At 39.2% G+C, this 27332-nt stretch overlaps 1 protein-coding gene and 1 long non-coding RNA gene across 2 annotated transcripts; one reads left to right on the forward strand and one right to left on the reverse strand.

Moving 5' to 3' along the window:
* On the reverse strand, positions 2206 to 5627 carry LOC110396271. The gene is made up of 2 exons (XR_002436896.1): positions 5365 to 5627; positions 2206 to 2318 (listed from the first exon to the last, which is right to left on the reverse strand). It is a non-coding gene; the product is annotated as an uncharacterized LOC110396271 (long non-coding RNA).
* On the forward strand, positions 5734 to 26130 carry RAB32 (RAB32, member RAS oncogene family). Its single transcript, XM_021391835.1, has 3 exons — positions 5734 to 6114; positions 19691 to 19968; positions 21488 to 26130. The coding sequence occupies exons 1-3, from the start codon at positions 5886 to 5888 to the stop codon at positions 21635 to 21637; spliced, it is 657 nt and encodes a 218-aa protein (XP_021247510.1). The 5' UTR covers positions 5734 to 5885; the 3' UTR covers positions 21638 to 26130.

A 27332-nucleotide genomic window follows, 5' to 3' on the forward strand; every position in this document is an offset into this window, starting at 1 on the left:
TGTCTTGCTTCCCTGAACTCCAGTTGATTGCTGTCCTCTCTCTCTGTCTTCAGTCCTGCAACGATATTCTGTAAGTGTGCCTGTCAACAACATTTGAGGAGCAGTAGACTGGTTTGGTTGCAGACAGCTGACCTACAATCTTCCTCAGAGTGCTGTAATGAAGGCAAAGGATTCTCATACATGAAATTGAAAAAAAAAAAAAAAAAGACAGTGAGAATCTAGACTTAGATTTACCAAAATACAGTCTTTTTCCAAAAAGCAATAGTCTTTTTTTTTTCTTTACCAAAATACAGGCTTGTTGAGCCCCAGCAGTGCTGTATTCATTCTCTTCCTGATTATTGCAAAGGCACAAGAGCCTTTTCAAAAGAACAGAATCCATGATTACACGAACAGCACAGAATTTGATTAACAGGAAGCCTGTAAATGGGGAACAAGCAAGGTCGATTGCCTTCTAAAAATGACAGTCCAAGATCTGCACTATTTATTTGCCCAGATTAGAAATGAGTTGATCTCGGGGAGAATATCCTTTCCTCTCTGCAAGTCCATCAGGCCTCTCTCCAGAATTTTACCAAGACTATGCTTTACATGTCTTCCTAACGGCTGGTTTCTCTTCTTCCAGGCAAAAGCACTCAGCCATTAATACATTGTATAGCCCATTATTTTATAGATTTTAATAAAAGCTTAACATGTTTATTCTGCTAGATTTTCCAATATATATTTAGGGTTGTCTAACAATAGCTTTGCCTGCAGGCATCCAAGCTACATTTTACAACTGACAGAGATATAGCATCTATGTTGCCACAACCACGTCTTTCAAGTAGAATTGTCCTATATGTAGGCTGCGTGCATATTACAAGTTCAAGTCTACATAATACAGTTACACTTGTTGTCAGGAGATGACAGTATATCATAATGACATGTAGGAAGTGAAGGCTCACAGTGGCTAACACATATAACCCTAGCTTTATGTTCATGGGTGCTCTCAGATAACTGAAGGAGAATATTTTTAGTGGGTGAAACCTAAGCATGTCTCTGTAGACTGCAAACTCATCCATAAGTTTTGCATAACTTTAATTCAATCCTCCTGTCATGTGCTTTATTATCCCCTGCTTTACTTGGCCATAACAGTATTTTTCTAAGGAACTCCCAACCTGGTTTGCTTTTCTTGATATCTACAATAGTAGATGTATGTTGCTATCAATAAAAGTGGGGATAGTAACAGGGACAGGGATATTTCTAGGGATATTTCCCTAGAAAAGCACAGTTAAAAGAAAGTATTGTCACCAACAGTTCTCCAGGCTGTATGATCTGTCACTTACAACAATACTGCGTTACAACACCATTTTTTTTTATTCTGTGCCTGTTGGGAAATGCTACACAGAAGAGAGGAATTGTGCTGTGAATCCTGTACCTGGTCAGAGAAGCACATGGAGAGCGCGTTGTATCAAATCTGCTCAGTTTCTATAACTGTGCTTCCTCCCATGGACTCAGAGAAATCCTCTATGGGTCATACTGATTCCACTTTTCAACCTCCAAACTGCCCCTTCAACTATGAATTTCACTTCTAAAGTAGCTACAGGGGAGAGTAATCAAAATGCAACCCACTGCTTCAGGTAAAAAGCAGCCCTCTTGAGCTGACTGACTGAACCTGCTGCCCCTCACTAATCACCATCTGGCAAAAAGAAACATGAGGAATCCCTTACTCACTGTGGGAAATAAGAAGCTCAGAAGAATGGGAAAGTATGAAATGAAAGGCCTAAACTGAGGTGAAGTAAGGAAGAACATTTAATGGAAAAGGAAATAAAAGTAGAAAACAAAAAAAGCAAACAGATATTAAAGAATTACTGTTGGTACGATGAAATCAGAATGGACATAAAGTGAAATGATGTTGTAGAGGGAGACGAGGATAGACTAACCTGGGAAAGGCTAGAAGAAGCAGTCTTAAGGAAGAGAGATACAAAAAAAAAGACATTGAGGGTCAAAAGATAAGGAAGTTAAAATATCTTCTAACAAGAAAAGCTATTTTAACAGTCCTTTGGTATTCATCATGTAATGATCATCGGGCTACTAAAAGTCTGAAACATTTCTATTTCCCCAAATACAGCTGCTTTGGGAAGCCCATGTTCTGAAATGCAGACAAACTGATAATTTAGCAAATAATCCCAGTGGATGGGAAGGCTAATAACAACAAACAGCAATTGTAAAAAAGTTTGACAGTTTTTATTCAGACTAGCCTTCAGCGTTCAGGTTGAGAGGGCACCAAAATCCTGTTTTGTAAGGTTAGCATTTTCTCTTCCTCATTCCTGATATCTCCAGTGCTGGGAAAGAAAAAAAAAAAAGTTTTTGCAATCACTATTTGAAATATGAAACAGGCACCTTTCTTAAAGGCAACCAGCTAGAGAAGCTAGTTAAAATAGCACAATAACCACCTTTTCCTTGTCCCCCAGTGTAAGCAATTGAAAGCAACAATATAATATAATGTAATCCCAATTACCATACCATGATGCCAACATTCCTAGCTCAGTAGGGGATTTTTGCTGACATTCAGCTGGTAAAGTCGAGTCAGTTGAAAAGTAGAATTAAATGTAAAAGACCAAGCGACACCAAAATTTAGCTCACAGAATAAAGATTATCTACCCTGTGCTAGGCAGATGGTGATTATACTTTATTTATAACCTCATGCATGGTTGATTATACTGCACCATAGAGGGGCAGAACAGTGATAACAGGACTGAAAATGACTGGAGTTTGCCAAGCTGTTCCACACAGATATCCACCAGCTTGAATGAAATGAATAATAATGAAATTAAGGCAAATTACTGGTTCAGGCAAGATCTACTACTATATTATTTGGCAAGCTGTAATGTAATTAGAACTGATCAAACTATTAATTTTGGAAAATTATCAGTCACATTTTTTCCTTGTTTCTGTTTGTGAGTCTTCTGTGAGCAGATCATGACTTTTACAGACTTCTTTGTTTTTGATGTTGGTTCTAATTTCTCAAAATCAGTATGCAAGAAGAAAAAATAACCTACAGGCTTCTTTTGCATTGTTGATACCAAATTTCAATATACTGAAGTACTTGTATTCAGCTCACTAGTAATAGTACAGCTGCTCAGTTTGTTGTCTGATATGATCTATGTTCCCTTAATTTTACAAAATGAGGAGGAGGAATGAAGAAAGCAAGGGCGGTAATTAGTTTCTGTGGCACATAAGACAAATAAGGTAGTTAGGTAAGCCTAAAAAAAATGGTAGAAAATGCCTAAAAGTTCCTTCCCACCTATGCAAGCCAAAAAAAAAAAAAAAAAAATTAAAAAAATCTAACGTGATAGAATCACTGAATGATTTGAATTGGAAGGGACTCTTAAAGGTCATCTAGTCCAGCTCTCCTGCAATGAACAGGGACATCTACAGCTAGATCAGGTTGCTCAGAGCCCTGTCCAGCCTTACCATGAAGGTCTCCAAGGAAATTGATAGTGGGAGTTGCTATGACCCAGATGCAAGAACTTGCACTTGGCTTTGTTGAGCCTCATGAGGTTTTTCTGGGCCTACTGCTCGAGCCTGTCTAGGTTTCTCTGGATGGCATCAGAAGTCTGCAATTACAACACTGCAGTCTGCGCTACATAATGGCAGAATGTGCCTAGTAATCAATTTATGACATGCTCCTGTTCAGTAGTAGATTATTATAACAACCCTCTGACATGTAGGGAATGAAGACTGGGGAGGTGGTGGAGTCCCTGACCCTGGAGGTGTTCAAGATACGTTTAGATGTTGTACTGAGGTACATGGTTTAGTGGGAAATATTGGTGATAGGTGAACAGTTTGATTGGATGATCTTAGAGGTCTTTTCCAACCCTGATGATTCTGTGATTCTAAGAAACAAAGCGTACATCTCAGCCTCAGGAACGAGGCTTCTGCAGCCACATTAAACCCCAGACACATTCCTATCTGAACAAGTGACAATGCATTTCCATCTCACTTTGTTTTTGCAAGGAGAGAAACCTGGGCACCTATGGAGGGAGAGGTCTTCAGCCAAGCCTCCAGTCTGCATGGACTGTGGTTGTGCACATAGATAGATGTCAGTCTTGTTATGGTTGGAGATGTTTACCAGAATTCATGCTGGTTCACATACATGTACCTGAAGCAATGTCTCCTGTACTCAGTATCCACCTCTTAACTAATGACGAAGTTTTTTGTCTATCTCATCTCTTGACAGAGAATCTATGCTGCCCTGTGCCATCCTCTAACAAAAACAAACAAACAAACAAACAAAAAACCACCAAAAAAACCCCAACCATCTCACTTCTGCATAATATTCTGTCCTTAGTTTATATTCTGATGTTATTACTGCTGCTAGAAAGTAAATTCTAATTAGAGAAATTGTCTTGAAGTCAATACAGCATGACAGTTTAAATTAATAATTCTAAACCCAAATCTCTAAATACAATTTTTCCTCGAGGCCTCTAGCTCTTTCATTTTGCTACTCTCTTCACCTGCTTCCATTTATATTGCATGCATCATCTTTGTATGATAAGAAAGTAAGTATACTCCAAGCTATGTGAGAATGTCTGGTTTATTTTATTCAAGCCACAAACTGAAAGCATAGCAAAGGAATTACTATATGCAATGAAGTATTATTAAAGCAGGATCAACTGGTGATTGGAACGCTCTGGGGAGACTTGATAGTGGCCTTTCAGTATCTAAAGAGAGGCTATAAAGAAGAAGGGCGACAGACACTTTTGCAGGGTCTGTTGTGATAAGACAAGGGGAAATGGCTTCAAACTAAGAGAGGACATTTAGATTGGATATAAGGAAAATTATTTTTATGATAAGAGTGATGAGGCATTGGAACAGGTTGCCCAAAGAGGTGGTGGATGCCCCATCCCTGGAGACACTCAGGGTAAGGCTGGATGGGGCTCTGAGCAACCTCATCTAGCTGTGGATGTCCCTGTTCATTGCAGAGGAGTTGGACTAGATGGCCTTTAAGGGTCTTTTCCAACTCAAACGATTCTGTGTTTCAGCCACCGCTTGGCTTCCCAATGGAGTCATCCCTCTGCTCCTCATCCTGCCTTGACTTCGACTCCTTCTTGTGCATACACATGCAGTCTGGATGCTCATGTGCCATTTCCCTGCTGCTTATGGCAGCAGTTGCGGTGCACACATGGCAGCTGCACACCAGTATAGGATCACCCCAGCACTTTACCCTCAGATGCTGCTCTGGGGTGCTTCATGCAGAAGGGATGGTACCAAAGATGGGGTTTTGTCCTTTCCCAAAAGATGCAATCTGCAGACACAAGACTACACAGTCTGAGAGGTGAAATACCTATTTTATGTTGATTTTTAAGAATGTGCATGCTCACTTACTGCTTGGCCTGCTGTATCTCTCCAGAGTGTGATAAAAAAAACCCACACGATTAACTTAGAAACTGCAACACGTTCAGCTGTTGGTGTTTGAGATTGTTCGGCTGTTCGGTGTTGTCCCGCAGACAGCAGATTGTCCCCTCAGTTATCCGAGCCCTCTGAGCACCAAAGCCTGCGGCCACGCTGGCCGCTGCAGCCCGCCCCATGCTCCCGGCAGGGAAGGGTGCAGGAGGAAACCACTTCCCGCACGCAGCCCGGGCCCGGAGGAGCAGCACAGCGCGGCCGCGGGTCTGTACCGCCCCAACCGGAGACCCGCCCAACCTTCTGCCCCTCCCCGGGCTTTATAAGGCCTGGAGTTTCCGTGTCCTGTGACTGTGGTCAGGTGGCTGTGGGGTTCCCTCTTTTTTTCTTCCCCCGCCCGGTGAGGGCCGGCTCTGCGGTAGCGTTGGTGGAGGCGAATTCCCGGCTGGGAAAGTTTGCGTCGGAGCGCCGCAGCCCCGGCAGAGCGGCCGGGCCGTGCAGGCATGGCCGGCGGGGAAGGGCCGGTGTCCGGCGTGGCGGAGGGCCGGGAGCACCTCTTCAAGGTGCTGGTGATCGGGGAGCTGGGTGTGGGCAAGACCAGCATTATCAAGCGCTACGTGCACCAGCTCTTCTCCCAGCACTACCGGGCCACCATCGGGGTGGATTTTGCTCTCAAAGTCATCAACTGGGACAGCAAGACCCTGGTGCGGCTGCAGCTATGGGACATCGCAGGTGAGGGACGGGGACCGAGACCCCTGTGGAGGCAGGTGTACTCTGGCTCTGAGGCCTGCTTCAGTAACTCTTTCCTTTCTCTGTTACGTTCAACTCTGAAGTGTGAGTAGTGGGCGGTCTCTGTCGGGAAGAGGGGTTTTTGACTTTCTGTAGGCTGTGGGTGCCCCTGTAGGCCAACGTTGGGGCTGTTACAGCTCTCCTCAAAAAGCTGCTCTGCTTCTGGCTGCTCGCAGCTGCTGCTGCAACTTACTTACAGCTGCTGCTCCGTGGTGCTTCCGGAGGAAACGTGTCTCCTCCAAGCGGGTTGTGCTCAGTAGGTATACCTTGCAGGTTAAAGGTATTCTAGTAACTAGAACTGGCCGCAAAAAAGTCATGCTTCCACTTCAGTGGTTTGGAGTTGCCTACTTACTCTAAATGTAACTTGTGACCCCTGACTTGTGCAGGGAGCAAGGGACCTGTGTTATGCCCCGTTCTGCGCTTGAATTGTGGGCTTCTGTGTCAAAAAGATTTTGTGAGTACACAAAAGCAGATAAGCCCTATTTCCTTTCCTATGCACGATAAGATGTACTTACTTAGTAAACCTCTGGATCTTAAAGAAAAACTGTGTACATATCATAGTTAAGTGCTTATGCTGAAGTGTTAAATGGTAGATGGCAAACTTAATTTTGCTGTGGTCTCCTAAGAAGCCTGTGTTGTCTGAACTCATTAATCATTTCAAGTTGGCATTGCATTTGTCTTTGTATGTAGACTGGCTTTTAACCTTCATCTCAATTTTTCCCTTTTCATTGCCTTAAGAACACTTCCTTGTATATGAAAATGTTATTTCAGATACTGTCTTTTAAACTTACACTGGAAGATACTAGGTTAACTGATAATTACTGTTTCCATGAATGCACTCCTTCATCAAGTGGAAGGTCTTGAAACAGGAAGGGTAACGCACAGCTGATACATCCCTGTGCCAAACCAGCTGTGGGTTGGTATCAACTGCTTCTCATACTGAAAGGCCTGCTTCTTACTGTGGTGTGCTGAAACACATGGTAGATCTTCCTGCTGTGGGAAAAACTAAGATTAATTCTTTTGAAGAGCCAGGGAAATACTGGCAGAGTTTCTCTTGCGGCTTCTTTTTGCAAATCACTTTAAGTTTTTTCAGTAAATTGGCAATATCGGTGCAAGCTGCTGCAATGCTCTGGCTGCATTTTAGCAAGTCTGGAGTTGTGAAGATAATGTTGATCCAGGGTCTTGGTGTTTGGCAGGCTGCTGCTTAAATTCTTCTCATCCCTTCATTTCTGAGACTGGGGTAGACTGCTGTGCCAAAGCAACCTGTTTGAACAGGCTCAGCAGAAACTTAGCTGTACTTGTAACAAAGTTTGGAAGCTGATGATACTCTACTAAGCTAAATGAGTTTTTAGTGTGATGTTTACTTTCTTATAATCTTATAAAACTCTTGACTAATCTATCCCTTATGAAAATAAAGCTAAAATTTGTAATCCAAACTTGTATGTTGAATCTGGTAGATTAACTGTTCTGTTTCCAAGGGGCTTGGGTGCCCAGTAGAAGACCAAGGACAGAAGTAAGCAGTTCTAGTGATATTTAATTGGGCTGTGCTCAGACAGTATGATAGTAACAGTTCAGCCTTCTTTGGGATTTGAGCGTGCTCCATTTAAGCATTAATCACTAAAATTAAAGTAGTTCAGTATCCACGAGGGTTTCATGGTTCTAAAACTGCAATGTACTTGAGCTGGAAAAGTGTTCTACAGCTCGATCTGTACTTCACAAGTCTTTCTAAAGATCTGAAGATGTGGAAGTGATTAGAAAGAACTGGGCTGAAGATGACTTGTGTATAGTTCCAGAGTATGTTGCCTAAAGCATGTTTCATGAAGTATCTGAGCATATGATAGTCATTCCCTCTTAACTCATTAGTGCAACTGTCTTCTGTCTTTCAGCAGCTCACAGATAATTTTGTCTGCTGGTGTGTGCAGACAAGCAGCTTTAGATCTCTTGAAGAGATCTAAATCTTATGGTAAGTAACACTGCATGTGACTTCCCTGCAAGCAATGTGATGCTGGCTCTCTGAATTGAGTTTGATGTACTTAAAAAGGCTTCTGAACATGAGTCAAGCCCTTAAGCATAGTTAAGTATGTTATTTTTCACTAGGTCAGCTTGTAGTTAACAGTCCATCATTGAATGCTTTCCTCAAAGAGCTGTGTTGTATAGGTAAATCAATGACAGAAATGAATCGTGTTGCTCATTCCATCAGCTAAGGGTTGTAATGCAGATACAGCACTGGCTTCCAGTGTGAATGTAGCCAAACATCAAACTGATGAATGTTGGACTGTGTACTACAATGCTGCAGGTTCATGAATGTTTTCAATTTATTGTGCTAGCTCAGGTTTCAGGCATAAATCCATATAATTGCCTGATAGGCCATGACAGTGTTACAGTGCCAGTTCATTTCTGGTGGAAAATTGCATTGCTTTGTATCCTACAACAGGAAGGCTGATTCCAGCAGCAGAATCAAGGTTTGGGTGCTAAAATAGCAAAGGAGAAAGAAGAGAACTGTTGTACCTATACTTTCATATTCTGTAAATACTCAGGTGTTTTTGTTTGTGTAGACACAGGTTGTAGCCTTTTCAGCAACAGAGATGAGAAAGCTTGAGAGACTACTATCAGTCACTGTCAAATGATCTTGTCTGCTGCGTGAAATATTCTGTTCAGCTTCTTTCAGATTATATGCATGTTTGTACAGGAGCAAAGCTTCTAGATCTTCAAGATCTTAGCTGCCCTTAGGTGTTACTCTTGTTTTTTTAATCTCAGCATGTGAAGTTATGCTAAGCAACTCTTCCAGGAAAAATTCTGAAAGTACTAAAAGGTTAACCCTCTTCTTCAAAGGACATAATACATGAGATAAGTAGGAGATAGGGATGAGTCATTGTGGTGAAGAGATGGAAAAAAAAAAAACAAAAAAAAAACCAAAGGCATCTTAATGATAGGGAAGTTTTTAAACTCTATTTCAATATGCTTGAGATTCATACTTGATAAATGTACTCTCTTCATCAGTATACTACACTGATCACAGTGCACTGAAGGAGGTGAATACAGCATACTGATGAAACTTTAAACTATATTGAAAGAGCACCTTTAGGACTTCCTCTAAATCAATCAAACTTTTGATTTGAACTAGTAAGAGCTATGACTGAATAGCGTTAGCTTTATAATCACATTGGCTACCACTGTCGCTCATATCAGCCTATAGAAATGTCCAAGTCTCAGGAGGGTAGCAATGGTAAAAGTCATAGATGGCCATTTGAGCTTGGCATGACTGCTACTAATGACAAACGGTAGGCAAATCTGTTCTTTTTAAATAGCTTTCAAGGAGGCACTGATGCATTCTGCGTGATCTATGGCTATAGTAGCCTTCTTCCAGGACATCATTAAAATTTCTTTGAAAATGTTCAGAATTCTAACTGGAAGAGTGTCGCAATGGAACTGTCAGAACAGAATAGGAACTGTTGTGTACTGCATGTTTAGAATACTTAGGTACAAGCTTTCAAGAGCTGATAAATAAGACTTGTAGCATGCAAATTTGTTACTAGCCTCTTGTCTGTCTCCTTGAAAACATTTGAACTTTCTCTTGAAGAGGATGGAGCAATTACTTGAAGTATTTTCCTCAAATGCTAAGCTGAAGGCCAGGAATAACTCATTTCCTATGAAGACAAATTGGTCTTAAAAGTATGAAGATGTTAAGCTTTCAATGTATTTGGGAATTAACTGTTTTCATCTTTAGGAAGCCGTGAGAAATGGGAAAATGAATGCAGGAAACTATGAGTGCGGTAGAAGAAAAGGGAAATACTTAAACATACTTCACAGTAGGGAAAAGAAACCTGAAAGAAGGATTTTCAGAGTGACACAATGAAGGCAAAATGCAAGCCTTCTGGCCTAGGTACAAAGGATTACCATGCTGTACCTGATAATCTGTCCCAGTGGAGCTAGATCTCTCCTCTGGAGGGGCAGTGTGCTTCATAGCTACACATTCTGTGAACCATAACTTTGCACTGTTGTGTTTTGCTGACCATGTTTGAAAGATGTTCAAGCTGCCACGTGAAAAATATTTTAACTTTGAGCAGTTGTATGCTTTAGTTTATTCTTGTTCTGCACTTTGTGCAATCGAGGTGCCTGAAGGACTGCTGAGTTGTTTCAAGGTTCTAAGGCTCAGACTTGTTTCTTGCAGTATAAACTGATTTTTTTTATGTGCATGGAAGTGAGCACAGGGTGGAGGCTGAGGGTCTAGGCATAACCTGCCCACAACTGTGCTGTTGCATTCATTAGATATTCTTAAGAGTGAGGAATGTGAAAGGAGGAGTGAAAACTATGTATGTAAATAGTAATAGCAGAAATGAATGCAAGACTTCGAGCTCAGAGCTTTATTAAAAAAAAAAAAGGCAAGTGATCTAGTGATCTGAGGTTATTTCATGATTGATCTGGTGATGGAAGTTCCAGGTGCAGCTGCCTTCATGTGGGGATGGAAGCACTGTCACTCTGGTAACAGCTGAGGTAGGTCAGAAAGCTCTGTCAGGAATGCTCTGTGATCAGGTTCAAACCGATTAAAAAGGTCTGAAAGACCCGTGACTGATCTCTGAATGCTTCTTGCATGCATACATGTAAGTATATATCTCATGTAAGAATAATTGCTTAATGATGTTGGCTGAAAACATGCAAAGCTATTAGACAAATTTTTAGGGGAAATGTAGAAGGCCTGCTCATCTGTAAAGGCATTGAAATGCTTTCTTAGAAGGAGTAGAGACAAGAAACAGAGCTGAAGATACACTGTGCATTTCCTTCCTGAAACCACCCTGCTGTGGGAAATCTTGTGTGGGTGTCTTTTCCTGTGACTCCTCTGGAACAGCAGGATTAGGTTTATGAACTTTCACTTGGCAATGACTTGCTTTACTTGGTGCTCTGCAGTGAAGTAGTCCAATTTAGTGCTAAATGTGTTAAACTTGTTCCTTTTTGGTGTTTCTCTAGCTTTCAGACATCCCTGTACATCACAAACAAGTGACATGAGTGATGGTTGTTGGCCTTGCTAGTAAAGCAGTTTCCTTACTCTGCCAGTCAGGTACAGATCATTCACAACCGAAAGTTCTTGTGCTCAGCACATCATATAGCAATGCGAAGCTCTGCCTCTGTTGTCTTAAACTAAACTTGTAAAAGCTTCTTTGCTGGTTCTTAAAAGTAGGAATTCCATAAGCACATGGGAAATGTTAGTCTTGACGCTGGGGTTAGGCGGTTAAGTAATGGTGACTTTGATTGTGCAAGACAGGACTGTTCAGTTATGTTTCAGTTAAATGGAAAACTTGATAGATGTTCTTACAGTATCTTGGAAATAAGCTTAGAAATTCTTCATAGGCTTTTCTGGTTATCCTGCAAGTAATAGGTTTAGGAATGTGATCTTAAGTCCAGCTGATCTAGTACACACTTAAAGCCAAGATTATTGATTTTTGCAAGCACTCTTAATTTCTGTTCCCAATGAAAGCATCACTTAATTTTAGTCATTGATCTCCTAATCACTGTGGGATACATGGAACTTCAGCCTTACTTTTCAAGTAGACAAGGTTCATACCATATAGCAGTTGCTCAAATGTTTTACTCTTTATACAGAGCCATAATAAAAATACTTCTGTAGCACTCAAGAAAAGAGAACAAAGGATGGATTCATTAAATGTGAGGAAAGAAAGCAAATGGGAGAAAATTAGCATCTATCACATAACATAACAAACTTCTGGGTCAAGTCATTAAACTAGAAATCTGTGCAGAAATTCACTAACTTAAATTGATTATTAAGCTCTTTTTTGAGGCAAGTATTGGCTGAATACTTGCCCTTCCAGTAATACTGGCTCAGAAATTAAGCTATTTGACAAGTCAACTGTATTATTCTTCAGAGAGAAACTGGTGTAGACCACATTACATTTTTCTTTATCTGTAGTTTGCATGGATGCAGACTGACCTTTATCAACTTACCTTACATCAGTGTTCCAGCTTCAGAATCTCAGTAACTTTGCCTTATTTATTGACACTCACTTGGCCTTTTAACAGTTGGGATTTCTTTATGTGGACGCCAGGTCTGGGTGTCACTGAAATGCATGTATGCAAGTACAACTTGAGTTGACAAGGGCTTTACAGAGATTGTTCAAAACTGATTTTATTTCCTGCTTTTTATAAGTTGGGTAATTTTAGCAGCCTGGCTCAAAAAAGTTTCAACATTCTGTATAAAATGTTTCTTCCCTGCTGTAGTAAGCAAGAACTCTGGAATTCAATTTCAGAGCTGCTGGAAGTATCTTCCTTCAACTCCAGCAGCAGACATTGACTTGCCTTTACAGTTTGTGAATGGTTTCCTCCAAATACTCAGGCTAGAAATTCTAAGGTGTGACATGCCATGTCAAAAGGAAGCAATTTGCAACAAAGGAATCTGTTTTCTTATGAAAGCATTGGAATAATTCTTGTGAAATTATTGCAGGTGTTACTGGTAGTATGAACAGCAGTAAGCAGTGACTGTGAGGTGCAACATGCTTTTCATGTTGGCAAGACATACAATTTTTGAAGCTGTTATCTGGCTACAGATATGCAGAACAAGGGTAGATGTGGTGCTGAGATTATTCTTCAGATTTCAGGGTTTTATGTTTGAAATGTTTATTTCTAAACAACCTCTACAGCTAGAGAAAGCATAGCACACTTGAGTAGGGAAAGCTTCTAGGTAAGGAGTAATGATTTGCATTTACTGCTAACTGTGTGAATTTTGGCAGCTTTTCAAATAGTATTTTAAAGAGCCCTTAAGTGTCACTACTAAGAGGTTATGGGAACTTGTTCTTTAAATGCTGCTGGAATAGAGTGCTGGGTAGAGCAAAGTGGTAGCTACTTTATACAGAATTCCAATGGCACGCTATGTGCCATAACACATTGGCTGGTTTAGAGATTAAAGTTTTTCAGTCTCGTGATAAAGTTATTCTTCAGATGAACTGACTTTAGACTTGTTTTCCTGTGTAGTGAAATGCTACAGTGCCATGCAGCATTGCTTCTAACTACACAGTGCAGCTCTTGCTGCATGACAGTGCTCTGAAGGAGATGAATTGGGAGTGTGAGGCTTAACTCTGGCAGATAACTTGTTTTAATAAATCTAGTTAGAGAAAATAGGAACCACCCATTTTTTTTCCATGTGCACTATATTTGATGTCTAGTTAGAAATTAGCTTTGTTGAGCTGTACTTTTCTAGGGACAAAAATCTACTGCTTAGTCAGGAACTTCCTCATCTCAATTGGTTTGTCAAAAATGCAAGCAAAACAAGTGAAAATAAACCTGTGAGACTTTCCTGTACAAATTGTCATACTCCTACAAACATTTGATGCTGGACAAAGCTAGTTGAATTGTAAGTGTAAGGTCTTGCCTCAGAATTTACTAGATTGCCTTAGCTGGCTTTAACAGCTATGTTAACTCACAGGATTAGCCAAGGGCTACAAGCAAGTTTCAGTCTTACTGTAAACTTCTCTATGAGAGCTGTGAAATTTTTTGAGGAAGAATTCTTCCTCAATATTCTACCTTTGTAGAAGAGCATGGTGTGCTTTTACAACCTGTAAGGATGGTAGGTGTGATCAGTTTTCTTGACAGAAATCAAGTGTCTGGCTTCTGAGCACTTGTGCCTAGGTGCTTCTGTTGTTTCATTGATTAGCTACCAGAATATTCAAGTGGAAAGGCAACATCTGACTAGTTCAGATTTTGGCTGTGCTATGCAATGAAATTTTAGAGTGGACTACTTTCTAACATTTTAGAGTGAAACTGACTTCTAAAAACATGTAAAAACACTTCAACTTATGACCTAAGCAACATGCTTCTACCTCTGAACTGACATTTTACCGTGGTTTCAATAACTGCAACTAGCCCAGAATAAATATCTCAAATGCATACTGTGTATACATATAGCATTTGGTATACTCTGGATATTAGGTCTGAACATTCACTCAACAAAATTGCATCTTGCAACTTCTGTTGCAACTTGGCACTGTCCAGTGAAAATATAACTAGTGTATCAAAGGTCATGTATCCCAGTAGGATGGGTGTCAGATGAGAAGGGATGAACTGGTTGGTTATTTCTTTCATGGAAAGCCTTTCTCTGAGGGGTGTGCTATGCTTACTCAGGAAGTTATCCTTCCAGTGGTCATTAATTTTTTCCTATACCACCCTTAACAGAAAGGACCATTCAAATTCACTTAACAATTATCTGGGGCTTCTTTTTTTTTCCTTGTAAATTGTAAGAGCTGCAGACAGTGAAACTTTCTAGCACTGCCTAATACAGGAAAACGTAATATTCTTGTTCTCACTTTTTAACCTCTTAACACTTATTTGGTATTTGTGGTTCTGATATTACTTCCACAATGGTGGAAAGTACAAGTGAGGCTTTCACCACTTACAGGTTCCTAATATCTGTCAGAGCTGCCAATCTAGTTCAAGCACTGGCTAATCTTGCATTCACGGCTTATATGGGTAAGAATGAGGAATGAAAAGACAGCTAGTACCGAGCATTTTGGAATCTGGCTGCTTGCTCTCTCTCCATCTACAGCTGCTGCCCATGTGAAAAAGCAGGCAGTCACTTGAGCATGTCCTGTAAAACTGATAGTGGTTTGGTTAACCTACTTCTTGCTGAATAACAGATTTGCTCTAATTGGGTGAGACAGTTCTGGGACAAGCTGACCTGGTGTGGGGAGACAGTGGGGGAAATACTATCAGCAGTGGTGGGTGGCTTGAAAGTAATGTATTAGTATATCTTGTTTAAAAAAAAGTAGCCCCCAGTCAGCACATACCTGAACCTGGTGTTGCTGAAATGTGTTTTAAGTGTCTGGAGAATGGGGCAATACATCCTCAGGGCAAGCATGAATACTTATCTTGTGTCCTACATCTAGCTATAAGACCAACAGGCATCCAAAGTGTAGTCTGTTCTTGCCTATGGCTCATTAAGGATTTAGGTAAGTTGTGAGTGGGACGGTGGTTTTAACTTGCAGTGATGGGGTTGGGCTGCATGCCTAACCCTCTTGGATGGTGCTGTAACTTAAATCTACCATACTGCATGATGTGAACTACACTGAGAGTTGGAATTGTAAATAAGGAGCTGCCACTGAGATGTTCCCCTGATAATGTGTAAAAGTTTGACCTTAGACAGCTGGAGAGCCTGAGATTTTAATCTTCTCTATAGCAGCACTACTGAAGCAGGAGAGAAAGTGCTCATTACTCCAAGTAGAAGGAAGACCAGGAAGAAAGGGTTTCATTTCCTGTTTGTTTGTTCAATTCTTTCCTGTCTAGGTTGAGTAAAAACAAATATCTCTGTCCTTAAATTGGTTTGAAACTAATTTGTAGAGTTCAACTCTGAAGACTGGACTCTTAACTGTACAGCATTTTAGCACAGGTACACATTTAGCTAGCGTGCTATGTGGTTAGCAGTCATAATAGTTGATAGCAAGAACCTGAGAGCCATGGTGCTGACAATCAAATTAGAGCTTTTCTGACTCCGTGATGGATGTTCTGGATCTGAGATGATGCTTAGGGAAGTCTAAAAGGACCTAGGACTTCCTTGAAGGGACTTAGGTACCAAATGCTGAGCATAGTGCTGGTCTCATTGAGTCTGTCCTCAATGTTCACAAAACTTTGGTTTTATTTCTTTTTCACAATTTATTAAAGGAGACATTATATACATCCAGAGTATTTTCTTGTACTGATCTATTTTGTTCATGCATGTACACAAATTGGTACTGCAGTGTAGCTTGATGCATTCTCACTTTATACTTCATATCATAATAGTTATGTGCAAGGTTTTTCCTTGGTAAAAATTGTTTTCTACTTTGTATGGTAGAAGTTGGATAGTGCCACTGCAAGTAGGAGTTAGTTTCCTCACAGACATCTAAGCGATGTTGTTCCTAAGTACTGGTCCACTATGATCAATGTTGATGTTGTAGCAGAATTGTTACCTAACAGATTTCTACTGCAGCTAGCACTGGGATTCCATTTTGGAAGAAACCTGTATCAACTTTGAGATACTTACGTATTTCCAAATGTGTTAACTTGTAAAACATTGAGCAGGAGGTTCTTTTAAGGCTTCCATAGGGAGAGAAATCCATTTCTGTACCTGCAGGAGCCTTATCCCAGCACTCAGACCACCAGTCAGGACAGCTAAGGAATCTTCTTTCACTAGGCTTTCAATTATGTCAGCCTTTGTGAGTTTTGACATGATTCATGTTGACTCTTGAGAGTCATGGTGAACAGGTGATCCTTCTCACAAAGGAAGGAGACCGTTCAAGTATTCCCAGATTAACACTCATCTGTTCATTATGATTTAATAAGCATCCTGTGATACCAAAGTTTGCTGCAATATTTAAAACTGTACTTGAGATTTTCCTGTTGAAATAAAAGTAGTATAAGTGCAACACTTTGGCAGGATGGGACTTCTATGCATCTTAAACTTTCCTAATTGATTCACTAGGACTCAAGCTTTCTTCACTACTGTGAGGAAAGAAGTATTGCTGGATATCACTTGGCTTGGTTTTGTAGATTAAATATTTCTTATATAGGCAATCTTTTCTTAAACTGTCTTAAAATGCCTTTCAGCATTCTAAAGGACAATGTTAGCAATAGCTGCTTGGCTTTATTTGCAAGCTGAGTACTTGAATTATACATCAGTTGTTGACAACTCTTAAGTTACTTGGTCCAGGGGGGAAAAACTATAAAACTTGTGGCAATGGTCTTCAAAGTTATTTGCTGACTGGAAGCAAAACTCTTCAGCTAGCTGTGCTTTCACTTCTAGGTGGCTTTAGCTTCAGTCATACTTGTATATCTTAGGATTATGTGATGCTGAACTGCCAGACTTGTTTAAAATCAGACTTTGAGATCTGGCCATCCATTGAGCTGAATAGCCTATCTTCAGCAAGAGAAACTAATTATTTCACAATTCTTCTAGTTGTTGGGCCTCTTTAACACATGGTCATCTTTTACTTCCTCTTTAGTGATGCAATTTTTGGAGAACGTCATGACTGTTAGTTTTGTCTGAGAGAGAAGTTAAACTTCTTCTAGTAGTAGTGCTCTTGATGAGGAAAAGGGCTTAAATGCATCTAATACAGCCCAGGTTTCCCAGAGTAGTGTCACTTCAGAACAGACTAAGATCATTAGATCATACAAGATAAGGGAACTTGTGCTGTACTTTTGATGTTGTCTGATAAACAAAAAAATCTACCTTTCCATCAGAGAGCATAGCTAGAGAAACTTCTCCTAGGCCACTTCTCTGTCAGGAAGTTGGTTCCTGGCATATTAAGGCTTTAGGTATAGGAGAATCCTGGAGGAATGAATCCAGACATTCCCAATACCATGCATATCCAGCAGTCACTTGCACACTTAACTTGTTCAGTTGCCATCCCAAAAGCAGTAATTAAGATCAGCAATAATGGTAGGAGCACGTTAAAAAGCCTGACCGCAATCAGTTGCGGTGCTAAACAGGGACTCCCTTGTGTATTTCTTTCACTGCAAGAAACTGCTATAGTAACTTAAGTGTTTGTGTACATATAAACAAACTTCAAGAAAAGGCTGATGCTTTCTGATTCTCATAGTGATAACTCATGTCTTACAGTAAATGAAAGAGTTTCTATTATCAGATCAGGCTATGCTTCTTTAAATTTAGTTTTCAAATTGTTTAGCTCTGTTACAATATAAGCTAGGAATCAAGAATAGCTCCTGAAGTTCAATACAGGTTTAAACTAAGCTGAATTCCCGTGATGCTGATGTAGGGAACTGAATTAGTTCCCAGTGCAGGACATTATGCAATTATTTCACTTGCTCTGTTGCAATTACTGGAAAATATGGTGATGTGTGCTGAGTCATTTAGATGTGAAAATCTTGTGGTTAGAGAATACAGAACTCTGCATTGTATGCAGCCACTTTTGTACCCCCAAACATAACCTCTGATGCCCATGACGGCACTGTAGCTTGGCCTGGACCCCTAAAATAGAAAGGATATCTCTGTGCTACTGTCAGCCTTGCATCAAAGCAGTTTTCTGACACTTAAGAAGAAATGTGCCTCTTCCAGTGACAGTCATAGATACAGGCTTGGTGCCTGGCTTGCTGGTCCCAAAAGTCTTGGGCAGAAATACTGCATTAAAACTTGAGGTTTGAGTATGCAGGGAAGAGCTTTCCTCTTGTACATGCTTCCTGTGACCACAGAAGAGATACTCAGCTGGCAGTGAGTAAATTCCTGTCTAATTTCTGTTCCCCAAAATATGTTGGTTTGTGATGTTATTTCATGTATCATTGTACTTTGAGATTGTACAGAGAGGGGAAAAAGTCCTTGTCCTAGAACTTCATGGTTCTCTGGAAGCTACTAGTGATTCTGGGCAGTTCTACCAGATGCTTAGTCTTTTCTGCAAGTGTCAGTAGGGGCTGAGCTAATCTGAAGTATACTGATCATAAAATGGCATACTCTGTCAAGTTCCTTCACCTAGTGACTTAAGATTCATTTCTGAGCAGATAATGCTGAGTTCTTCTGGTGGCTGTCCTTACTAATTAAAGGTAAACTTGAATGTTCGTGGCGGGGGGAAAGGCAATGACGTTCTAAGTTGAAATCCTTACTTAGTATTCTAGAACATACAAAATATATGCTAACAGCTGAAGTGAAAATACACTGTAAAACTTCTCCCAGTGGAGACTTTATACAAAGTAGAAAACTATTTTAGTAGTCCAAACTTAAAGCAACATGCTCATACCTCACACTTGACACTGTTATGCTCACTTAAGTGTAGTGTGGCAGTCTAACCTTTCAAATGGTGAACCTGACACTAATTCTACATTTTGAGTATACTGACTAAAAGAACTGTACTTTACTTAAAAAAAAAAAAGCCTTTTCTTCTGGCAATTAGCTTTTTTCTGAATTTTTATTATGAACAATTGTACTTAACTATTCTGGTCACCTTGTACCAAATCCTGGGGCTTCAGTAGGACTCCTATAGTGAGAAGCTATTACAGAGAGGTCTGACTTCAAAATAAAAAAAATGTATGTAGAACTACTAAACTAGCTCCTTTCAAGCTGTCCCTAGGGGAAAATATCTTCAAAAGATGAGTCCTTCAGAGAATTCATTGAAAGCCATTTGCATTGGTGCTTCCAGAATGCCTTGTCTGCCCTCCAGAAAAATCTTGTATTTTCTGAAATGTGTACTTGAAGTGGCTAGATTTAGTCTAAATCATGCAGAAGCTGCTTTTGTGAGAAGAATGACTTATGTCTAGTTGTGCTGATGGTGTTTTTAGGCATTACTTCTCAATGAGCACTACTTAAAATGATATTTTAAAGCATGCTTGTCAGTAGTGTGCAATTCCAACTTGTCACACATGGGAGTACATAATTGCTGTGTTGCAGTGACCTTATATAGGATGGAAGAGACAACGTATAAAGTGTAACAAGACCTAAATTCTGAACTTGTATGTACTAACCTGATACAGAAGTCTTTAGCATGAACTGTGGTGAACCCAAGTATGTAAAAATTGTCATTTCTTTCCTTTTCAGGCCAGGAGCGTTTTGGAAATATGACAAGAGTATACTACAAAGAAGCAGTTGGTGCTTTTGTGGTCTTTGATGTCACAAGAGGCTCCACTTTTGAGGCTGTTTCAAAATGGAAGCATGATTTGGACAGTAAAGTACTTCTTCCCAATGGCAGCCCCATCCCTGCTGTTCTTCTTGCAAACAAGTGTGACCAGAAGAAAGACAGCAGCCAGAATCTCTCTCAAATGGACCAGTTCTGCAGAGAAGGTGGCTTTATTGGATGGTTTGAAACATCTGCCAAGGTAAGCGTTAAATAGATGTTTAAATCTGTAACTATTGGCATAAGAGCACATTAATATAGTCACGTGGAAAGGAAATTTATCAGATGTAGGAAGTGACAGTTTAGACTTCAGTGTTCAGTGAGAAATAGAAGTGGTGTGCAGGATAGCTTATTGCTAAGGAAGGCTTACAGCATATTTAGTTTAAACTGCATCTTACATTCAGACAACACTGAACTGGAAACATCAACTGAATTCAGTAAGGTTTTTTGATCTTGCATGCATCAAGATCAGTGTTGTACTTTAGATGTCAGTGCTAAAAAATACCGATTGAACTGGGGGGAAAAAAAACCAACCAATGCATCTTTAAGTGAAAGTATTCCCACTGCAGCTTCTTTCTTCTCTGGTGCATACAGGAAGTGGTGAGACTCCAGATGAAGCTATCTGCTCGCTTGCTACTATCTACCTAGATGACGTCACTAAACAACTTCTCTACTTTATCAAGTAGTGACAAGACTGAGCTAGGGAGAATCTAATTGCCCAGTTTAGGAGAAACTGAATCTAAGGGACAGTTGCTTTATTCCAAATAAAGCCTACCTTTGTGTAGTTTTAAATGTGGCACGGTCTTAATCATATAAACTCAGCCAGTGTGCATATATGCTTACAGTAGCTTAGTTGGAATTGAAACCAAGAGCTTAACCTGATTGCCTTCATGTTGAAAAACCTTTAATTTCAAGCATCAATGTGTATGACAAGGCAAGTCACTGCTCTGGCTGATAATTCCTTATATTAAGCTAAACTTCAAGGTCCATCTCTTCCCTTGAGTTGCCTACTTCAACTGCTGCTGACAAATTGGCATGAAGTGCTCTTGTGTGAGAGCCATTTCCAGCAACTAATGATGCATTTTTGTGAAAGACCTGTAAGAGGAATGGAAAGAAATAAATCTCTTCCTGATCACCTTAAAATAAGGAGTAGGGATGCACAGTGACTAAGGTACTAGACTGAAATACAGCTCTAGGTATCCTGTATAAGGATAAGAATTTGGAGTATAAGTTAAGGTACTTTTCAAAGCACGCATTTAAAAAAAAAAAATGGCTGGATGAGGCACCTTGACTTTACTGGGTTTCTGAGGCTGATTCAAAAGATCTTTTTAGGTAAATGCGTTCCTCCATACTACAGCAGAAAGAGGAATAGGCCCCAAAAGGCCATGAACTACTAAAAACTGTTATCTCTCCTGATGCATAAATGCAGCTTGGCACTTACGAGTTGTTCAAACATAGATGATTTATTCCCAGGCTGCACAATATTTTGGAGTCAAACTATCCTTTATGTATGGTGGGTGAATAGCTTTATTAACTTTTCTGATGACTTTTTTATGACAAGCAAATTTTTCAGCAGTGATGAGATGCATCTAAGCTGCCTGCGTTCTGCTGATGGCCACAGAAAAGTTCATATTTGGCCAGCTTCTAACAGGGAAGTGTGACTTTTTAAAACCAAAAAAAAACCAAACCATAATTTAACTTGTTTGTATTCCTATTTTTAGGACAACATCAACATAGATGAAGCTGCTCGATTCTTGGTGGAAAACATCCTTGCCAACTATAAAACCTTTCCTAATGAAGAGAATGATGTGGGGAAACCAAAACTGGACCTAGACCCATTGAAAGCAGAGAGTAAATCACAGTGCTGCTAATGCTACCACTGTTTGACAAATGCGATGGAATGAGCAGCAAGACTGTTCCTTAAATCAAACTGCTGCTATGGTGCTGCCTTGTGACAATCCATATGGGGTGTCTGGTATTATCTGAACAGGTGATTCTTGCGGGTGTTTACATACTCAGTTTCATGCTAAACAGGAGTATCTTGAGTTCTCACTCCTCTTGCCTGAGTGGCTGCATCTAAGTCTGATTAGTTGCTTACTTGAGAACATAAGGTAGTGTTTACACTCCTAAAAAGGAACAAAGACAACGCTGTCTACTTCGCATTCTAGGATATATGCTACATTCCAAGTAGGACTCACTCATGGCTTTAGCTGAACAGACACTTGCACCTCTACTGAATATTTTTCTTTTGTCACAAATAATGTCCTACTTTAGCCTGACTTCTCACCTATACACTTGTTCCTATCTGTCTCCACTATGAGGTTCTGTCTCCTTGCTAGCTATCTTGGATCAAGACATTCAGGAAATCTTGAAGGGGCCAATATCATCACTGGTGTGTCCACCAGGACCAAGTGGAGTAGGCTGCTTTCACCACTGTGTAAGAACAAGATAGGTGAAGGTAAATGATTGTATTTAATGGGAAAGACAATGTTATATGCATATTTAACATCTTCAGCTATTTAAAGATATTACTTTCAGCTAATACTTTACCTGGGGAACACATTAATGAATACAGTTGCGTTTCTGTCATGCTTATAGTAATTTTACCCATATCACACCTAGAAATAAACGTCCAGAAATCTTTTCATGCACTAACACCAAAAAAATTAGCAAGAGTAGGTAAAATAAGTGTCTTGTTGTCCTGTGACAATGAACTTTTTTTACCTTCTGCCTGGAGATGGCTCTAAATACTTTGAGGAAGCCTTGAAACAAATAATTCAGCTGGTTCTTTGTAGCTTGTCAAAAAGAAAACCCACGCCTCCTTTTTTAATTTTAGAACAGTGCTGCACTCTTCTGACTACTCAGAGTTGGTGATCTGGATTATTACCAGTTTGTAGCACTGTATACTAGATGCTTGCTTCTTTGTTATAATCCATGTATTTCTGGCAGCAAAAGAAGATTAAAAGGAGTAGAAAACTTCAGTTCTTGGTTACATTCTTGGAGTTCTGGCTCTGCTAGGCTGAAAAGCTCTAAAGGAGCTCCTCTTAATTTTAAAGGGTTTCTTCTGTCTTGGTACCTCACTGCTTCTGGCTTCAGAATTCTTAACTTGCTTGGTCTGATGGTACTGATGTTTAAGTAAACAGCAGCATGAAGTATGTGCCAGATTGGATATACATTAATCTGTACTGAAATTGTCTAGGCTGTTGTCTTTTCTAAAGAGTAACATATTTCTGAGAGACAAATAAATACATTTGGGCATCTTATCTTGTTGGTGTATACTTTTGAGTGAATTTTCACATCATTTGTGCCACCCTATATAAAATTTTCAAGTATCAATGAAAATATTTATTTCAAGAGTTGTTACGTTAAAAGCTTCTTTAAGCTTACCGTAGTTTATGCCATTTTGTTCTAAAACTGGGTTTAACTAGTTGAGGGTTATAAGTTCTTGCAGGAAGGCTAGACAACCTCTAACCTCTTCTAATATCTTTCTCAAAGCAAAGTCATACCAGGTTGTCCTGGCCTCGATGTAGTATTCTGGTCTTAAACATTCAGCGGCAGACTGGCTCACAGGAAAATTGTTTCAATGCCTGACTGTCCCTGTGAGCATTTATCTAGTCTGAACCTCTCTAATTTATGTCCGTGGTGTCTCATTTTCCCACTGTGTAGCACTACAAAGAATGCCTCCATTTTGCTTGTGTAGATTAGCTGGAAGTGTAAAGCTTGAGTACCAACCTTTGGAAGTTGAAAGAAGCGAAGCTTCAGAACATAAGTTGATTGCTGACTTGTTTGGGTTGTTAACTGACCTATTTAACCTGGAACCACCGTAATTTTCCTGTTCAGTCACTTGCAGAACAAGTCAGTGTGGACTGTAAATCCACTTAAAGCCACTTAATCTCCAGCATATTCTCTTCTAAACTTAAAACACAACTACTGGTGTGTTTCCATGGCCTGTTGGTTTCATGCTTCTAGTATCAATCAAAACATATGGTGAAAACTCATAGCAAAATGTGATTTCATGTTCAGTTGGCTTGAGATCAGTAAGCTTAATGGACCCATGTGATGATAGGAAGGATTTTCACTACTAGAAAGGTCAATTCTTTATCTAGTGTGTTTAAAATTAGACTGTTCATAACACTGATTCCTTGAATATCTACCTGACTATGGAAATTACCAGATGAAATAGACTTCAGGGTGTTGGTTTTATTTTTTTAACCATGCAACTACTGTGCTTTTTCTTATTCTTAGTTTTCAAACTCACAGCAGAATGAAAATCAGGTTGAAGCTTTGGGACTTCACCTGAATGCATGAATCTTCACTGTCTTGTGACAATGAAACCCTGTGCAGATTAGTTTTGAATATCTTAATTTCTACTTGAAAAGCTACTGCCATTTATACTTAAGTGATTTCCTTCTCCTGTGTACAGCTTGCTTACTTCTGAAATTCTAAGTGAATATGGAATGACCAAGATTGTCAAACTGTATAGTAGTTTTGATATGTTATTGACTGGAGAAACTGAGCCTGAGTGTTCAGGAAACACAATCTACAAAGATCAATCATACTGGATATGAAACCTGTTTTTAATTAACCCAGAATCTCTGGTTGGGGAAGATTTCTGGAAGTTTAGACAATTTAATATCAAGCTAGTAAGTTAGTGTGTAACATCATTTGTTTTATGTGTACAGGATATATTGTAGTAAAATGATGATTCTTTTCAATTTTTTTGTATGAACAGAGGTCCTACGCTACTTTTCATTATCTTTTGCAGTTTGGAGTACATCAATCATAAAAGGGAAAGTACTTGGTTTCTTACTCCCTGTATTGAAGGAATGATTTGAGATAAGAACTTGAGTAAAAATCTGAGTCAGTTCTTCAGGTAAAATGTCTTACTTGTCTTGTTTCCATCTTATTTAATAAAGGCTGAAGATAGCATATAGCTGTTCTGCACTGTAGATGTGTAGTATGTCTGTGCAGGTTATGTAAAGTATCCTCTAATCATTTAAAAAAAGTTGATTTTGAAAATTGGCGAAATTAGTGGTCCTTCTGTATGTAACTGTCTAGGTGCTACTTAAATGCAGTGGAAGGAAAATAAGAGCTATTTCAAGCTCTGGAGTCCTGTTTATTTAAAATTTCTGTTAGTTCAGTTAGTTGTTGAGTCTTAATAGCATTCAGTCCCCTTAAATTATATAAATCTTTGCTTGTATGTAGTGATTAATGGTTGGGAAATAGTTCTTATAGACTTACAGCCTGAGTAACTGTTTGATAGATGGTGATGGGGGGAAATAGTTTTAAAAGAAATACTCAAAGTGATATCATGGCATTGAATGCTGAAGTACATTGCTTTTAAATTATTGCTCCCTTATCTATCTTCTAGCTTTAATATCTTAATGACTTTGATTCTAAAATGGAGAAATGACTGCTTCTTTCCTCCTTTACGATACACTTTACTTGCTATGGAAACAGTTCTCTAAATGTGCATACGCCTTCATCCTTTGTATAATAAGTTACTGGAAAATCTTAGAAAAAGAGGTGACAGCATACTTCACAGGAGTGAAAAATGTATTAGGAAAGTGCCAGTGATGTTAATAATGATTCTGAATTGAAATATGTCACTTACTTGGCAGTATGTGAAAGGTCACTTCAGACAGAGCTCTTTGTTCTGCAGCAGAACTCTAGTTAAAGTAAGGAACATGCTAGATTCAGGTTTATCTAGTGAGGATTTGGAAGAGATTATATGCAGTCCAGGCACAATCATTAGAAAGCTCTGTAAGATCAGTTCTTTGTTTCCATTTTTGTCTAAACAAACATCCCCAAGTGGGGCGGCAGTACTCGATATGTTAACTAAACATGATAATGAATTTTTTAATGCTAGCTAAAAACATGCTCATTCAATGAAAAGTTACTAGCTTAGGTATCTTATGTTCCTTACGTAGTCTCATATTAATAAATTCTACTAGATATTATCATTTTGGTCTGTATACACAGAATGCTTCCTGCTCTAACCTTAAGAAAAATTTTATAGCCTTGGCTTGGAAGATACACAGGTAGAGGGCCCCCATCTCAGTACTTCTTATTTAATTTCATTTTTTGACAAAGATATGAAAGCTGAGTGTAGTGCTTGTGCACCTTTTCATTTGGCTTGAATTCTAGATGGAATTAAAATACGTATTATTCCTAGTCTTGTCACCTTTAATTTGTAATTCTAAATAATTTGAGAGTAAAAGGTAGTAGCTTCATGTCATGTGGTGCTTTAATGTTAAGGGTTTCAGTCTATTTTTTTAATGGTTCTTGGAAACAAAACAAAGTATTCAGTCCTTTGATAAAACACGAACTTAAAGAAAATAATAAAAACTATTTTTGAACTTAAGAACTGTAAGTTGTTTGTTATAATGATCCTTCTGAAACTTGAAGTTATGCTAATAATATTCGATCTGTTAAAAAGCTCTTAGTTCCTTAGTATTTAAAGACAGCATGGGCATTTGGATAATTCTGTTTCTAAGCTTCTGTCACTTACTGGTATATTTTAAAATAGTCAAATCAATCCAGAATAATAGACTTTCAACCCCTCGCATTCAGATAGGTTTGCTTTTTAACTTCAACTTCTCTAGTGTCTTGTAAGCTGTAGCACTGATGGTTACACTGTTCTGGAAGTCCCGTGGTGTTAATCCTTTCCACTTCTCCTTTCATGTCCAAGCTTCTTGTGTTACAATGAGTGAATCTGATTTTTTTTTTTACAGTGCTATCCCAATATTGATGTAGCAAAACTTCTGCCTCACTAAGATGCATTCTGTATTAAATTATTATGCCTCAAACATGATTTCATACTCAGTATTTCTTCAGTACAATAAAACAGATTGTGCACAGTACAAGTAAAGATTACTTCTAGTCTCTTTGCTCTGTGTAGCATCTGGCCTGTTTAAGCGCTAATGCTTTTAAAAAGATATTTGTATGGCAGACTACTTGGCTTAAAACTTAAAGAATTTAAAGAATTGTTTTGTTCAACTATGCTTTCCCCCAGGGTACCCCCAAATCACTGCTTTCTAATATTTAGTTGTTTAAGGAGGGTGGCAGTTATTTTCTTTAGATTACTGTTTCTGAGCACAACTAGATAAGATTACTAGAGCTCAAATAGTTATGATGGCATCTGTGTTACCATACATGGGATGGCACAAGTTTCATAATGATTCATGCCGCTTTTACATTTTATATGTTGGAGAATGTAAAGTGTGTTGCAGTATTACTTTTACTTAAAGAAAGTGATTTGTTTAACTTCATAGGGTGAAAAACAAGTTTGACAGTTTACAGCTGTATCTGTGGCCTTGTTCCTGACTTTTCTTGAAGAACATTAATCACATTTGGTGTAAAATTTGTCTAGGAATCTGATGTTCTGCATTCCTAAGAGTATAACTCCTTACTTTCAGCCTTTGTGCAGAACTGCAACTGCACTAAGCCATTTGTTTAAAACTGCACTGAAGTTAATCACCATTAAAAAGGATTTGCAATGATTTGCAGCTTGCCTTTAATTAGAACAAAGAAGACTTAAATTCGTAAATGTGCTGCAAAGTTACC

Source organism: Numida meleagris, chromosome 3, assembly GCF_002078875.1.
Source record: "Numida meleagris isolate 19003 breed g44 Domestic line chromosome 3, NumMel1.0, whole genome shotgun sequence".
Classification (NCBI taxonomy): Eukaryota; Metazoa; Chordata; class Aves; order Galliformes; family Numididae; genus Numida; species Numida meleagris.

What these genes read in the sequence shown, in the direction of transcription:
- RAB32 (XM_021391835.1), top strand. Translation starts at nt 5,886, where the DNA reads ATGGCCGGCGGGGAAGGGCCGGTGTCCGGCGTGGCGGAGGGCCGGGAG. An exon ending in GCAGCTATGGGACATCGCAG is followed by an intron (nt 6,115 to 19,690) that starts GTGAGGGACGGG and finishes TTTCCTTTTCAG; the next exon opens with GCCAGGAGCGTTTTGGAAAT. An exon ending in GGTTTGAAACATCTGCCAAG is followed by an intron (nt 19,969 to 21,487) that starts GTAAGCGTTAAA and finishes TCCTATTTTTAG; the next exon opens with GACAACATCAACATAGATGA.